Source organism: Eretmochelys imbricata, chromosome 3 (assembly GCF_965152235.1).
Source record: "Eretmochelys imbricata isolate rEreImb1 chromosome 3, rEreImb1.hap1, whole genome shotgun sequence".
Classification (NCBI taxonomy): Eukaryota; Metazoa; Chordata; order Testudines; family Cheloniidae; genus Eretmochelys; species Eretmochelys imbricata.
The window spans coordinates 133,598,727-133,611,308 of NC_135574.1; the positions used below are offsets into that span (position 1 = coordinate 133,598,727).

Here is a 12,582-nt window from a genome sequence, read left to right on the forward strand (position 1 = left end):
AACACTAGCACTGTCCGCAAAACTTTTGTTGCTCAGGGGTGTGGGGAAAAAACAGCCACCTCAAGCGACAGTTTTGCCAGCATAAGCACCAGTCAACACACTCTCCCGTCAACATAGCTACCGCTGCTCATTGAGCTGTCTTTATTATGTCGACAGGAGAGCTCTCTCCTATCAACGTAATGCAGCTACTTGAGCAATCTTAGGGCTAGTCTACACTGACAGTGCTTTGACGTGCCTTGTGTGGTCGCAGCGCTGCTCTAAAAAACCACCTCCACGAGGGGCACAGCTCCCAGCACTGGGACACTGTTTACACTGGCGATTTACAGCGCTGCAACTTGCTGCGCTCAGGAGGGTGTTTTTTCACATTCCTGAGCGAGAAAGTTGCAGCGCTGTTAATTGCCAGTCAGCTGTGCCACTGTAAGCTTGTAAGTGTAGACATGGCCTAACTCAAAGTGTCACTGCCAAATACAAGATCTGAACTGACTGTGTGGCATAAGCAGTTAACACATATTTCAAGGGACCATTCAAGGTAAAGTGCCCCATTAAACACCTCTCCAGACACAGGGAGGAAAGGAAGAGCAGAGGGAGCAGCAGCTGGGAGAGGTTGTCAGTGGGTTCAGATTGTTGTAATAAGGCATAAATCCAATGTTTCTATTCGGTCCATGATTTTTAGTGTCTAGCAAAGCTATGAATTTAAGCTCCCAGGCTCATCTTTTGAAAGTGTTGTGCAGGTTTCCTTTGAGGATAAGGACTGATAGGTCAGATATAGAGTGATGGCTTTGTGAAAAGTGAAAACTTTTCTATTGGACCATAGTAGAAGAGAGTGGGGAAGGATAGAGAAAAAAGGTTTCTTTACGAGTTTAAGCTTTCAGTCTTTCGACTACATTTGATTATTTAAATTTTCCCAAAAAGAGTCAGTGCATTCCCCAGAACTGTTTTATTAGTCTCCCAGAACCTGTGCATAAGTAAGGGACATAAAACCGCTGAAGTGTGTTACCTTAGAGCATGAAGTCCTTCTGTACCCAGTGCTTTATATGATGGGATACATGCCAGTGCCATAGACAGAAACAAAATGGGAACAGCACACCAGTGCCTACTTGTCATCTTCTGAATAAACTTTAACAGGAAACTACCTTTAAATAAGAGCAAATTAAAAAAAAAAATTATTTTGTAGGTCTGCTGAAATACTACAATATGGAAACTACTGTATTTTGAAAGAATATCTTGACTGAGAAAGTAAGATTTTCAATGCAAACTTCCATTTTGTATAGCCAGAATCCATTTCTTGTTCTTTTGAAACCATTTAAATGATGGAGGTGCAGGGAGAGGAAAGAGTCCTGGTGCTTTCATTATAAAGATTCAGGCTCAGTCCTACACTGCTTGAGCAAGAAAGCCAAAATCAAGCCCTTAAACAGCAAGGATTATCTGCTACTATTTGGTTTCAATGTTAATATTTAATTTGGTTTTAAATGATCTATTTTATAACGGTTTCTAACTGATTGTGCAGTGCTACCAGCACTGCCACAGAAAGGACAGTAGCTTTTCAGGAAAACTGTGAACTGCACAAGCACAAGCGTGAGATACTTTGTTTTAAATAAATACTTTTCCATCGACAGTTACTGAAATACAACTTCCTAGAAAAGCTTATTGAGCGTCCATTACTTCTCTTCTAACTAGGTTACTGTGCTACAGGAAATTCAATATTTAATTTTTTTAAATGAAAGAATAAAAACTAGAGAAAACAAAATGGACTGCTTAACTGCGGAAAGATAAATTGCTTTCTAAAAATATTACATTTGGGCCCTTCCTCCTACCTCCTTTTCTCTTCCTCATTTGCCTTCTCTCCTCCCTCTTATCTCCTTTCCCTATCTCCTTTTTCTCTCAACAGGTCAGCAAGGCTCCTCCTTCTCCTGAAAATATCTGCCATACATTTGTAACACTGTTCCAGAACTGAATTTGGAAAGAAGATTTACCATGTGCAAGCAAACAAGAGAAACTAAAAACTCTAATATACAACGCTTATTGTGGAGACCAGACCCAGGGACTGTAGGAAGAGACTTGGAGGAAGAGAAATGGCTCAATCCTAGGTTCTGATTTTGAAATATGATCTGTGTGATCCAAGAGTGAGATTGGGGCCCATCCCACTGAAATCAATGAATACCAGACGTATTTGCCAATTACTTCAATAGAAGGACTGAGTATGAATCATAAAATCATAAAAATGCAGGGCTGGAAGAGATCTCAAGAGGAGGAAAGTTAGTCAGTGGGTTCTTAAGCATTTTTAAAGTATTTTTTCTTTTGTTTGCTTTTGATTTATTTCGACATTGTTTCTTGTAAACTTCTGATGTTTTTGGTTCCTGCCAAAGGAAGCAAGAGGCTGAAGCGCTGTCTGCATTGCTGGAAAACAGCTTCAAAATTCTGAACCCAAAACCACACAGAGCAGAAGAATTATCACAGAGACAACTGTACGTCTGAAGTACTGTCACTGAAAAATAACTCTACAGCAACTATACAAATCCCTGCATTATGACTGACCACTAAGACTGTAATCCAGAATCATATGCTGCATAGCTGAGAAATAACCATATGGTGTGTACACAGATCAGACACTTAGAACCAAAATGCCATCACTGAGAGAGAGGGGAAAGCTATTTCTCTGTTGTTCTCAGTGGGAATTACTGGGTGCGGAATATTTTTGTAAATCATAGAATTGTAGGACTGGAAGAGACCTCAAGAGGTCATCTAGTCCTGTTCCCTGCATCCATGGCAGGACTAAATATTATTTAGACCAGAGGTTCTCAAACTGTGGTCCGCAGATAGTTCCCTCTAAGGTGCGCGCCTGGGCAACCGCACACAAGAGAATGAAGGGCCATCAACCTAATTAGTGGAGCCACGCCTGCCTGGACCCTGGAGAAGCAGCTCATGCAAGGTGAGGTGGTGGCCTTGGGGGGAATATGGGGTAAGCGGGAGGGGTGTGTGTAGAATTTGGGATGTGCAGGATTGCAGAGGCCAGAGAAAGAGGCAACTTTCCCCAGCTCCAGGGCTGCAGCTGCCAGGGAAAGAGGGCCCTCCTTCCCAGCTTCAGCTCTATGGCTGCTTTGGTGGGAGAGAGACCCCCACTCCTTCCCAGCCCCAGCTTGGGGGCTGCCACAGCAGGGGAGAGAGGGCACATCCATCGCATTAGAAAGGTAAGATGACGGATATTAAAATATGAGTTGTGCGCTTTTATTTGTAGAACAAAAAAACATTAATGATTAAGGTTTTTTTAAACATATAGTGCTTTTTATCCAAAGCACTTTACAATAGTTAAACGGTACAAACAACATTTGGAAAGATCGTTAAGTGGTCTGCCGAGACCCTCAGCAATTTTCAAGTGATCCACAAAAAGAAAAGTTTGAGAATCACTGATCTAAACCATCTCTGACAGATGTTTGTCTAACTTGCTCTTAAAAATCTTCAGTGATGATGGAGATTCCACAACCTCCCTAAGTAATTTATTCCACGGCTTAACCATCCTGACAGTCAGGAAGTTTTTCCTAATGTCCAACCTAAACCACCCTTGCTGCAATTTAAGCCCATTGCTTCTTGCCCTATCCTCAGAGGTTAAGGAGAACAATTTTTCACCCTCCTCCTTGTAACAACCTTTTATGTACTTGAAAACTTATGTCCCCCCTCAGTCTTCTCTTCTCCAGATTAAATAAACCCAATTTTTTCAATCTTTCCTCACAGGTCATGTTTTCTAGACCTTAAATCACTTTTGTTGCTCTTTTCTGGACTTTCTCCAATTTGTCTACATCTTTCCTGAAATGTGGTGCCCAGAACTGGACACAATACTCCATTTGAGGCCTAATCAGCGCAGAGTAGAACAGAAGAATTACTTCTTGTGTCTTGCTTACAGAGATACTGAATCTCTGGAGGTTTTGTGCCTCTTCCTTGGCACCAATGACAGTGATCAAGCGCTGGAGTCAGACAATACAGGAGGAGCACTGTGGACCAATACTGACATACCCAGCGCCCACTCCAAACTGGACAACTCCAGGAGAGGATGAGTGACACCTCCACAAGAATACACTTAAGCTTGGCCGCTCTGTACTTTTTAAAGCAAGGCTTATAACCTTTGCAAATGTGACATTTGTCACTAACATGGGACTCCCCCAAGTGATTAAGGCAGCTGGGGTGCAAGTCGCTCACCGGCATTGGTTTGCTGAATGAACAACATGATTTAATCCCGGAGATGGAGGTACAGTTCCAGTCCTGCTCCCAGTACTGAAAGCTGAACCTGGCAGTCTAAGACCTAAATCTGAAATTTATAAGTAGCTAATTATCTTAACTACAGATTCCCTAAATTCTATGAAACTTCACTAAGCAAAACTGGATATATTTTACAAAGAATGAGAGAAGAATTTGGAGCGATTACAGCCTTACTACTGCAACAACCATCATGGTTGGTAAGAAGGAACTGAGAGGGGCCAGCTCCACCCTTTATACCTGCATGCAGCAGCAGAGGATGCTCAAGCCACCCTAACAGGTTCTGCTGAGGGAAAAAAAAAAAATCTCCAGCAACCATGCATTGGGCATGCACTCACCTACAGTGAAATGGACATTTTCAGTCACTCAAAGAAATACTACTGTTCTTCCAAATTTGGTGTCTGCCCTGGTTGCCAAGTCAAAGAAATAATATTTCATGGAAGTCAGTGGTTACTCCACATTGCAGCCTTGCAGTTTTCAGGGACTGGAAGGTTTCTGAGGCAGGCAATAGCTGCAGGCTATGCCCTGGTGGCATGTTCCTTGATATGCTGAGGGAAAGGTTCACCAGCCAACTGACAGCGGGTGGAAATGCACAGCATTTCCAACTGGATCATGCAACTGTTCCAGAGCATGACATGCCAATATTACTGAAAGATAGACCAAGAGACCTGAATGTCAGGCCCATCTGCTTCAGGAGTTGCATACAGTCCAGGATCTTCAGAGGGTCAAATGGAGAATCTTTTCCACTTTGAGGAATAGGTCTTCCTGTGGGCAAATCCCTAGTTTGTATGATAATTTTTTGAACCCGAAGAGAGGCATCTCTTCCAGTATTGCTAAAATAGCCAACACCCAAGCAGTCAGGTGTAATGACTGTGGATCTGAATGCATGATCTGATCTTAGCTCGAGATATGTCTGGGCAGGCTGGGAGATGAACAGGAGGTCATGCGGACATCTGCAGGAGTTCTGACACCCAAAATTGTCTCAGGGGCTATTAGGATAGCTGTAGCTTTGTCCCTCCTGACTTTGAAGTTATCTTGAGGAGAAGGGAAAGTGGTGGGAAGGCATAGAGGAGTGCTCAAGACTACCGGAGGAGAAAGATGTCTGGCAAGGAACCTGGGTTCACATCTCTTCTGGAGCGGAACTTTGGGCATTTGGTGTTGTCCTCTGTCAATTCTATTATGGGGGTCATCCACTGGCAGAATATGATGAACTTCATAGCCCATTCACGGCTAGTCACTGCATGCTTGCTTAGAAAGCCAGCAAGTCATTACTGATCCCCAAGAGCCGTACTGCCAGTGGGGTTATCCCATGTTGATAACACCCCTTCTAGAGCTTGACGGCTTTCTTGTCAAAGAGAGGATGATCAGGTACCTCTCTGTTTGTAAATATAGGGCATAGGTGATATGTTGTATATGAGAATCCAAACTGTAGAGCTCCCCAGACCTGGCAGGAATGCTTCGCAGGCTAGTCTGATGACCCTCAGCTCCAGGATGTTCATGTATAGTCTTAAGTCATTTTAAAACCAGGTACCTTGCATCTGTAGTTGGTTCAGGTAGGCACCCCAACCTGTCCCTGAAGCATCTGTGATAACAGTCGTAGCTGGGAGGGGACAGAGAATGGCCCCTTTTTTATATACATACACTGGGTCCAGTCCTCAAATAGTATCTAGAAGGGCTGGGGGTGCGCCACTGTGACCCTTTGGTACCTGTAGTATCTGGACAGGGCATACATGGACCTCAACGTAGCTGCATGGGCGAATGGCACTCAATCAAAGCTCCTATGAATTCTATCATCTGTGATAGTGGGAGGAACAATTTTTTGTAGTTTAAGCTTAATCCTGGTTGGGAGAAAAGGATGTATTCCAAGGCTGTCCCCACTGGTACCTACCTCTGATCAGCCAACCGGGCAGACAGGAAATAGACATCATACCCTACCTCCTTAAATGTACCTACTACCAGACATTTTGTAAACACTTCTGGTGCCACTGAGAGTCTAAAGGGCAGAATCCTCTGCTGGTAGTGGTCAGGACCCACTGAGAGTCTAAGGTACTTCCTGTGCGCTAGATGGATTGCTTTATGGAAGTATGCATCCTATAAGTTGAGAGCCATGAATCAGTCTTGAGCTTGAAGACAAAATGATGGAAACAAGCATTACCTGAGATGCCATATGTATTTGCTAAGGCTTCTCATGTCTAGGTTAGGACAAAGACCCCCTTTCTTCTTTGGAATGAGATAATACTGGGAACAGAAGCCTCTTCTCCTGAACTCTACTGGTACCACCTCTGTGGCTCCCAGACAAAGCAATGAGGCCACTTCTGTTTGTAGTAGGCTATCTTAAGGAAGACACAGACAATGTCCTCTAACACCCATCTGACTGATGTCAAGGCAGACTATGTCTCGTACAATAGAGTGAGGCAGTTTCTGAAGATGGCACTCTCTAGACTGGATCTGATCAGACTCTCACCTCATCACATCTGCTGACAAATCATAGGTGTAGGTCCTGTTGCTGACGAAGAGGAAGAATGATGCCCCTGTTGTATCTTGGATGTTTCTTAGCTTGATAGTCTGAGGTGGTAGGCAGTGTATGCTGTCTTGGTTGAGGCTGAGAACAATAGGTCTTGAGGTATGAAGCAGGGGTATTAATCACCAGAACGTGTAGGGTAGCTTTTGAGTTCTTTATGGAGTGAAGAGCACAGTCAGTCTGATTACTGAACAGCTCTGAGACCTCTAAAGGCAAGTCCTCAATTATGGCCTATTCCTCTCCTGAGATGCCCGTTGCTTGAAGCCACAATGCCCGTCAAATAGTTACCAGAGTTGGCCATACACCTGGCCATGGTGTCTCAGACATCCATCACTATCCTGGACACCAGCTGGCCCTGCTTAATAATGTCCTTAAGGTCCTCTCTCCTGCCATGAGAGCTTACATTGACCTAACTACGTCAGTGTACAAGCTACAGTCTTGCTCCTGCCGACGTAAGTGCCCTACTACACCAATATAATTACTCCACCTCCACGAGAGGCATAGGGCTTATGTTGGTGTAGTTAGAGTGACAGAGTGTCCATGTAGACACTGCATTACTTACATCAGCTGTTGGCTGCTTGGAGTCAGACTGCACCCGTCTGGCTCCACACTGGATCCTGGGTGCTGCCTGGGTCAAAGATCCTGGGTGCTGCCCAGGCAGCTGCCCCACTCCCAGCGGGGACGCGAGAGGGTGGTGGGGGTCGCAGGCAGCTGTGCTCCCAGCAGAGTACTGAGAGTCGGGGGGAGAGGGGAGGAAGAGGGGGCAGGAAGAGCTGGCGTGGAGCAGTGAGCTGAGAGCCCATGAAGCAGCCAGGCTCCTGGCAGGGAGCTGTGAGCAGAGCTGAGACTGGGCTCTCAGCTCCCCACACTGCCCCTCTTAGGTCAGTGGAAGCGCTCCTGGTGAGGACGCACACCACCAATCAAAGGAGGATAGTTTGGACGTGAACCACCACAGTAATTATTCCGGTGGCTGTAAGTCAATCTAACATAGGCTGACTTAAGTTTTTAGTGTATACGTGCCCTAAGTATACCTAGATCATCCCTGACAGATGTTTTTCTAACCAGTTCCTAAAAATTTCCAATGATTAGGATTCCACAACTTCCCTAGTTAACCTGTTTCAGAGCGTAAATACCCTTATAGTTAGAAAAAAATCTCCTGTTATCTAACCTAAATCTTCCTTGCTACAGACTAAGCCACCTACTTCTTGTCCCACCCTCAATGGACATGGAACCTATTGATCACCATCCGCTTTATAACAAAACTTTTATATATTTGAAGATCATTACATCCTCCCACAGACTTCTCTTCTCCAGAGTACACATGCCCAATTCTTTCAATCTTTCCTCATAGGTCATGTTTTCTTAACCTTTTATTTTTGTTGCTCTTCTCTGGACTCTCTCCAATCTGTCCACATCTTTACTCTCGCTGAGTCCTCACCAGTGCCATTAGAGCAGATCAGTTACCTCCCATCTCTTACATATGACACTCTTTTTAATACATCAGAAAGTGACATTTGCCTTTTATGCAACAGCATTACATTGCAGATGAACATTCAATTTACGATCCGCTATTACCCCCAGATCCTTTTCTGCAGTACTACTGCCCATTCAATTATTCCCCAATTTTGTACTTGTGCATTTGATTTTTCCTACCTAAGTGTCGTGCTTTGCATTTGTCTTTATTGAATTTCGTCTTACTGAGGTCAGATCAATTCTCCAATTTATCATGATCATTTTGAATTTTAATTCTGTCCTCTAAAGTGCTTGCAACCCTTCCCAGCTGTGTGTCATCCATTAACTTTATGAATGTACTCTCTGCTCCATCATCCAAGTCATTAATGACAATGAATAATACAGATGCAGGACAGACTCCTGCAAGATCCCAATTGAGGAATCCTCCCAGTTTGACAGTGAACCATTGAAAACTGTTCTTTGAGTATGTTTTTGTCAATCAGCTGTGCACCCACCCAATAGTATTTTCATCTAGAACATAGTTCCCTTGGTTGCTTTAGAGAATGTCTTGTGGGACTATGTCAAAAGCCTTTCTAAAGTCACCTGGCAACAAAGATGAGAGATCCCTTGGTGGCAAGATGGGGCACTGATATTGATCTGCACCTGGATCTGGCTCCTCCTGATATTCAGACATCAGTGGCCTGGTCATGGATGCCACTGGGGAAACCGACTTTTCTCAATTATGAAGGCTTGTTTCTCAATGCCTGCAATGAAGAGTAGACTTCCTCTAGAGGCAGCACCAACATGAAAGGTGCTCTCAGCGCTAAGGTCCATACTGGTGCTGGTAGGTGTTTCAGCACCGATAACGGACCTGGTTTTTCCCTAGTCTCATGCTCAGAGGCCAGAGTCAAACACCAAAGAGAACACTGTCGGAGCACCAGGATTAGTTCCAGAGGAGTCTGCTGTGTCACAGTTTGCTCCCTCTCTCTGGTCCTTGACACTCTGTGGGGTATGAAGAACTTCTCTCTGAAGGCCTTGCTGTCTGTCCTTATGGGAGGACACAGATCTCCTTCTTGTGCTTCTGCCTTAGAGCTTGGAGCAGCCTCTTTCAGTGCCTGACATCAACATGGGAGTTGTTGAGGTCAGCTTCTTTCCTTGGCACTCTTTTTTGCCCCAGTCTTAGGCGATGCCTGACTGCTCAGTGGGTCACTTGATAACACTGGTTTGTTCACTAGTAGGATTTTGGAACTTGGTTTCCTTTATGAACCGTTCCAAAAGGTGGCGTTTCAGCCTTGTCTTGTGCAACTTGCACATCCATATTGATCATCTGTTGTACAATTCACCCAGAGAACAGAGATACCCACTGCATCCATCCTTCAGAGGGAATAGTCCATTGCAGGATGGACAGGACTTGAAACCTGCAGGTTTCAAGTGCAACATGTTGATGAACCCTGTTAGGTCAGGGGTAAAAGGTCTGTACATGGGTGGGGAGGGGGGATAGATGTACAGAGAAGGGACATATAGGGTCTCACCAGCAAAATTTGGTCCAGGCGGGTCAGCTCAGATCATGGCAGTTGAAAACAAGAGATAAACGGTTCTGAAGAAGTTAGTCTGAGCTACAAACTAGCAACTTCCGGCTCTGTCTTGCTGGCACAGTTAGTAAAAGAGAACTGAAGAGACGTTGTGACTGTTCTTCCTTTGACGCCCTCACATGGGAGCACAAGGAAGCACAGGGCACATGCACAGCTCCAACAGATACACTTGCTCAAAAATTTGAGGTCTCATGTGCACTGGGCACACATGCACCTACAGCGGGATCCACCCTGACACATACTCAAAGAAAACGACATTTTTGTATGAAAACATTTTAAAAACCAGAGATAGACAGACGATGGAGAACTCTTGTGATTCAGTCTATGACAGGTGCAGTACACTAGCAGGGAGAGAACACACTCGTAAACATTTACATTAGATACTGGAAATGGATCCATTACCCTTACTTCCCTTATCTTTCGAAAGAAAAAAAATAATTAAAACATACTTTTTTCTTCTTCTGGAAGGAGTGTGAGGTAAGTAGACAAAAACTTCTGTAACTTCATCCCTAAAGGAGGACAAGCTCCTATCAACTGGCCTGGTGACCTGTTTTTAATCAAACATAAAATTAACTTTATGCACATTAACTGCACTTTATAAAGAGGGATCTCAAAGCCCCTTATAAAACAAATTAATCAAAAACATTACCTAATTGTCTAACTCATTAGAATACAAACAGCCAATCAAAGTAAAGTGTTTCAATATGAAGAATTGGGGGAGAGGGGGATTTTTTTTGAAGTACTTCTGATACTTTTAAAGGGTATTGAAAATGTAAATATTGAAACTGAAATACAGCAATTGCCATGATGAATCAGAACTGTGGTCCATCTAGTCCAGTCTCCTATCTCTGACAGCATCAGATGATTCCCAGACAGATACAAGAAACCCTGCAGTACCAGATGTGGGATAATGTAATCCCAATGCAGGTTTCATCTTAATCCCTAAAAGTTCAGGTTTAAGACCTGAAACATGAGGTTTTATATCCTTTCCAAAATGTATCAGCATTAACTATTTATGACTCTGGATATTCTTGGTATCCATATAAATGTCCAATCTCTGTCTATTTCTCTAACTTTTTAAAACACACCTATATCCACTCATCCAGTGCTCTCAGTGCCGATCCCACATGTTAAAAATTACAAGAAAAATATAGGTTTCAGAGTAACAGCCGTGTTAGTCTGTATTCACAAAAAGAAAAGGAGTACTTGTGGCACCTTAGAGACTAACCAATTTATTTGAGCATAAGCTTTTGTGAGCTACAGCTCACTTCATCGGATGCATACTGTGTGATACATGGTCTGTGTGTATAAAAACATTTTCTGTATTTTCCACAGTATGCATCTGTGGAAGTGAGCTGTAGCTCACGAAAGCTTATGCTCAAATAAATTGGTTAGTCTCTAAGGTGCCACAAGTCCTCCTTTTCTTTTTACGAAAAATATACACTGCTGTTGCAGCCATGTTAGTCCCAGGATATTAAAGACACAAGGTGGGTGAAGTAATCTCTTTTTATTGGACCAACTTCTGTTGGTAAGAGAGACCATAAAAGGTATTACCTCGTCCACCTCGTCTCTCTCAGAAAAATACAGACAAAAGACTGCCCATAATATTTCCACCTCAACTCCTTCCCTGAACAGCCTTGACAAAGAGGGGAACAAGATGGGCTTTGTAGAGTGCTCAGAAGGCAAACAAATCCAACCTCTGGCAGACCAAGAAGAGGTGGAGCAATCTCCAAAACTGAGGATCTTTCATATAGAATGCACGGACAGCAGTTCCCTCTTATTTATATCGAGGGAGATCCAGATAGAATGCCTCTATTGATCTCAGTTACGACAGAATATCGTAAGAAGAGAGGCAAGCTCTCGGGTAATCAGGTTCCAAAACCATTTACACTTTATGGGTTAAAAACAGCACCTTGAATTCTACACAGAAACATACCGAAAGTCAGCAGAGATCATGGAGATAATGTGCTCCCAACATGCAATTCCACTTAATAAGCAGGCTACAGCATTTTGCACTACCTTCATCTTCTGAATATCCCAATACAGCTCCATGTATGACACATTATAGCAATCTAATCTTGAAGTGACAAAGTCATAGATTTTTGTGGCAAGGGCCGTAGCAGAGAGAAAAGGTCACACTCTTCTTGCCAGGTGCAGAAAAACACTGTTGGTTTCAGCCCCAACCTGGGCATCCAGGAGCAGTTGGATCCAATGCTACCCCGAAACTGCACGTGTTTTACAAATGGTGGTTACATGTCCTTTATGAAGGGCACAGATGTAAGTTCTACCAACTCTTCCAGCTGCTCTCCCCAACCCACCAACACTATCTCAGGGCTGGTCTGCACTACAGAGTTAGGGTGGCTTAACTACATCGCTCAGGGCTGTAAAAAATTTCATACCCTGTGCTACGTAATTAAGCTGTAATTAAGTCCCAGTGTACACACAGCTAGGCCAACTAGTGTAGACATCCTAGGTCTATTACGGTTTGAGTTTGAACAGTCAGTCAACTAATACTTATCCAAACTCCAGGTTCACCTAGGGCATTCAAAAATTAATTCTGCTGCTGTTCTGGCTGGGTCGGATGTGATAGAAACCTAGAGCTGGATGTCATCAGCATACCAAGTGCACTACAACCCATGTCTCCTCACTACCCATTCTAGCAGACTCAAATACACATTGAACAAAAGAGGTCACAATAGATTCTTGGCCTCCAAGATATCCTGTAACAAAGCGTTTCAAAGTCTAATTACATAGAAATTTTATCAGTTT

The 12,582-nt window shown here is 43.6% G+C and overlaps 1 protein-coding gene across 4 annotated transcripts in view; it reads right to left on the reverse strand.

The window, feature by feature from the left end:
• The window catches only part of TARBP1 (tRNA guanosine 2 -O-methyltransferase TARBP1), a 98,884-nt gene that overhangs the window by 71,298 nt on the left and 15,004 nt on the right, over nt 1–12,582 (reverse strand). For all 4 annotated transcript variants that reach the window (XR_013345689.1, XM_077813428.1, XM_077813430.1 and 1 more), the window contains exons 6-7: nt 10,263–10,360; nt 998–1,133 (exon numbers count right to left, since the gene is read on the reverse strand). Coding sequence is in view for 3 of the 4 variants with exons in the window: in XM_077813428.1 (XP_077669554.1) it covers nt 998–1,133; nt 10,263–10,360 (234 nt within the window). In the remaining variant the exon portion in view is untranslated. The remainder of the gene's footprint in view (nt 1–997; nt 1,134–10,262; nt 10,361–12,582) is intronic.